Source organism: Cephus cinctus, unplaced genomic scaffold (genome assembly GCF_000341935.2).
Source record: "Cephus cinctus unplaced genomic scaffold, Ccin1 Ccin1_scaffold0189, whole genome shotgun sequence".
In the NCBI taxonomy this organism is placed as follows: Eukaryota; Metazoa; Arthropoda; class Insecta; order Hymenoptera; family Cephidae; genus Cephus; species Cephus cinctus.
In genome coordinates, this window is record NW_014332911.1 from 80,300 (window position 1) to 84,514 (window position 4,215).

Genomic DNA, 4,215 nt, shown 5'->3' on the forward strand with positions numbered 1-4,215 from the left:
CCCCCCCCCCCATTCGAGTGCATCCCTCACATAATTCGGGAAAGAACTCGTGGTTGAGAGAAGTTATGCTCGCGCAAGCGTTTATCCCGACTACTTTAAGAGACATCGTTACGTGCAACATGTATACGTTTCGTTAGTGTCGTGCCTGTATTTTTATAAGGACGAGACAAAGTGTGTTGACTTCCTGTGCATATTGCACGAGTTGTTCTGTAAGAAAAGTCAACGAACTTTAGAGGGATGAAAGGCAATGGTGAAAACTTAATTTTCTAAAGGAATTAAAATAACTATTGTAATGTTTTGTATATATTGTAATAAAAGACAGAATCTAGGAGAACAAAATGTATAAGCTGCATCATTTAGCATCGTTATCGGCATAATTGTAGCACACATGTACGAATGGACATCGATGAAAACGAGCGTTGAGATGTTTCATAAGTTTTATTATTAAAGCGCACGAATTTGTCATGAATACGACAAATGATAATGCACGACGGACGACCCCCGTGGTTACAAAACAAAGTGTAATGCTCGTTTGACCGTGTTGCGGCACTAGGATTGCGCGACGGCCAGCATCTCTTCCTGATGAATCAAGTGAGTGGTATGATTGACCAGGCTCATCAGCTTCGAGAGCGAGGCAGCCCAAGTATCCAAAATAGCCGCCGGTTCCTGAGTACCAGTAAAACGTACTACACCGGCTGGTCTATCGGTACGAGCACTGATCACACCAGTCTCGACCAGATTGCAAAGGCAGGCTTCGGTCTCTTCTACGGGAAGGTCCAGCAACTCTGCCATACGTGTCAGCGTGATCTTCGTGTAGTATTTTGCCATTATTCGAATATTCTATAAAACGACATTGTTAAAAAAAATTGAACATCGCCCTACCCAAGGCTTATTTGAGATTTCATTGAGATTGCTTTATACTTACATGCTCGACGACCCTGTTGCGCAGATCCGCCCATCTTTTAGAGCCTTCCTCGGTGGTGGATGAGAATACTTCAGTATCTCTTAGATCCCGTTCATAAATTTCACAAAGTCCGGACCATTTAATTAGTTCCGGATTGACGAATAATCGAAGCAGTTCCCTGCACAAGATAGAGGTATAATTTTCCGAACAGGTGCTCTTGTGCAAACCCGTTCATCTTCTCAAAACGAAAGACAACTTACTTGTACGTGGGTATTTCGTCCAGGAGTTTATCTGCGAGTAGTCTATGAGTTAAATCCGCCTGTTCCGGTTCGTGAGGAGCCAACACAAGATAGAGAACGGCGCGCGACAGGGCGGTGTGTCGTTTCTTAGGATCGCCCTTTACCGTTGGTGTTTCGAGTACGGCACGATTGTGTCGACACAGTTCGAGGTGCCATCCTTCGTGACGTGCCAGTTCCATCATCAAGCTGAAGTAATTCAAGTATACGAAAGAATTATGATTTGGCCATAATAGATGTTGCAACGAAACGATACGCACTCGTAGTATTTCAATTTCAATGCCTGCGTCTCCTCGTCGTTCTCGTCGTCGAAAAACTTTATATTGATCTTCTTCGCGATGATCTGCGTACGTACGAAGTCTTGTTTGGCTAAACAGAGCCGCATTTGTTCCAAGATAAGAGAGGCCTTTTCCCTTCTGGACATGCTACCATAGGTCTCTACTTGCAATTCCAGCATTACCGCTGCGGCTCCGGCTACGTCGCCATCCTCTTCCTTTAATTTTGCCAGGCGATGAGTCAAGCGAGCCCTCTCGACTTCCACGTAGATCTGAAAGTATAAAACCTCGTTTCCAACTATGTTCGAGCCTGATGCAAACGACTAATTTTACCTTCCCTTCAGTGACGGAACGCAGGGTTTCAATAAGTTTTATCATAGTTTCTCTGTTTGGTGTTTTATCTACATAGGTACAGCATTCCTGGACCATTTTAGTGACAGCTTGTTTAAGCTGAGAACGTCGTTTAGAAAGTAGAACTATGTGTTCATTAAGGGCAGCCCAGTTCTTGGCTTCTAAACAAATCTCGACAATAGCAACCAAAACTCGAGAGGTTGATATCATGTCAGCACCCTACAAATAATTTGAATTTGTTAGCAACAGTATATTGTTTGCGGTGGATTAGATTTTTGTTCTCCGTTATGGATACCAACTGTTCTTGTAAGCTTCTCTAGAGCTAATAATTGATCAAGGGCGTCATGTAGCTTGCCCTCTCTAGCAAGTTTCTTGCATTCTGGAATTTTTGTGTCGCAGTTGCTGCTATAATCAACCTCCATCTTGACAATTCTACCAGTCTCCATACTTGAACCTTCTGCCATCGTTAAACTTTTCTTGTACAGTGAAAGAATAAGCTGCCAATTACAATATATATATATGTTTAACGAATGAGTAGGGAATAAATTGCTGTCATCACTGTAATTAGTGAAAAACTATTTTTACACCTATCATTACAATGCACTTTTTAAACCCTCTATGTGGAAAATATTGTTCTGTAGCATCCCAAATTCTTAACTATGCCGTCTAGAACGTAAAAATGATCAAATGCAACAAATGAATTAAAAATCATAGAAATGCATCTTGAGTGTGCGAAACAAAATAGCAATGAAGTGTACGTTATTGAGGTTATACCGCGTTATATCAGACATCCACAAACGCGAAGAACCTTACTCAACCAAAGGATACAAGAATAACGATAAAATTTTTACATTATAATTTCACGTTCAGCTGAGAGACTGGTTGATGTTAACTTACTCAAGAAACAAAGGTTTGCAAGGATTCTTATACAAAAAAAAAACTAGAATCACGCAGCACAATAGTCAAACGCAATTGTCAGACTACGAGGGAGATCAACTGAAATTAAGCGTCAAATGACTTACAAGAAATTCTTCTGCGTACAGAACAAACGTTCTAAAGGAACACCATAAAATCTAATTAGACTTTTTCCTGTAGATACGATAGATTTTAGAAAGAAAAAATTCGCATTAACTGTAATATGTTGCCCGAGAGAGTCGCGTATCTGACATTGTTGGTCCTTCCTTCCTTTCCTTATGGCTGTATCCCCAATGGGGGACATGTGCCAGTAACTGGTCCTAATAATCAAGGTTGGAAGTTCGACAATAGATGGCAATGTACCTTGCGAGACGGGCCTTATGCAACTCCGCGTGAAGGGACCTACAAAGTTTATACACAGAATCCGAACAGTGTTGGGCGAAAATCCGTATAAATACTCATTCAAGTTTTCATATGAAAACCCATTGGTGAATGCCGCTGGAAGCTGGGCGGGAACCTCCAACCTTTCGGTCGTGAATCCGCTACCCTATCCACTGGGCTACGGCCGCCCCCCTGACATTGTTGGTATTACCACCATTACCACGAATTCCCACTCAGAGATGAGTGGGGAGATGCACAACGCTCCGGTTTTAGGCGATACCAAAAGCATGGCGCTAAATCGTAGCAGCGAGTCCAGCAGTAGGATTTCGTGATTATCGCCTCTGTCGATGTTACAGATTTCGCGTAGCCGCGCGGGTCATGATCATCGTTCCAGCCGATATTGCAGTCAGCGAAAATGAATGGATTGCTCGGTGGTGGGGAAAAAGTTGCCGCCCCTCACAAACCGTTCTTGACAAATAGGCGGAACAGCAAGGTCTTCCGTCCAACCAAACCCTAAACGTTTGTATGGACGTAATGCGCAAACAAATGTGTATATTCAAATAAATTTCAAAGTTATAAAAAATGCATAGAAATATTGGTTTTCACTCTTTACCTCTTATCATGCCGAAAATGAACATTAAAAAATGAATTGCGAAATTTGTTTATAAATGAAACGACCGAGAACAGTTCAAAACGAAATTTTGAAATATCATAGATAAATATCTATAATAAATTTAATTTAGTATTAAACGAGCATCGTGGCTGAGTCAATAACCTGTCAAGGTTCCTCTCTTTTAACTTTTCTAGGTTGCCCAAAGTTTATTTTATTCTCTTTTGTTCGTCCACGTGGAGAAGGGTGGCGCGAAAGTTCTTAACTGGAGTGCATCTTCATATTACTCTGCTTATATGTAAAGTAAGCGAAACGACAATAGTAAGCAGTTGAATAAACAATGAAATTCTAGAAATACAATTTCCGAAAGAAGTAAAACAAAGAGATGTTTTTAGCGTCTGGCTGGTGCACCCGGTTATGAATCGGGAGGTCTATGGTTCGAGACCCCTCTATGGAGAGCACTTTCTTTTTACAAAAAAAAAT

The 4,215-nt window shown here is 41.4% G+C and overlaps 1 protein-coding gene across 6 annotated transcripts; it reads right to left on the bottom strand.

The window, feature by feature from the left end:
* Positions 1-285: 285 nt before the first annotated feature.
* Positions 286-2,987, bottom strand: LOC107264675 (26S proteasome non-ATPase regulatory subunit 12). Of its 6 annotated transcripts, none has more exons than XM_015733189.2 (7): positions 2,849-2,987; positions 2,126-2,323; positions 1,809-2,045; positions 1,461-1,747; positions 1,165-1,389; positions 926-1,082; positions 286-840 (listed from the first exon to the last, which is right to left on the bottom strand). In XM_015733189.2, exons 2-7 carry the CDS (start codon positions 2,288-2,290, stop codon positions 550-552), a joined length of 1,362 nt encoding a protein of 453 aa, XP_015588675.1. In that variant the 5' UTR covers positions 2,291-2,323; positions 2,849-2,987; the 3' UTR covers positions 286-549. The 6 variants fall into 6 exon arrangements, with proteins under 6 accessions (XP_015588675.1, XP_015588671.1, XP_015588672.1 ...); XM_015733185.2 differs by lacking the exon at positions 2,849-2,987 and adding an exon at positions 2,724-2,832; XM_015733186.2 differs by lacking the exon at positions 2,849-2,987 and adding an exon at positions 2,678-2,829.
* Positions 2,988-4,215: the final 1,228 nt, after the last annotated feature.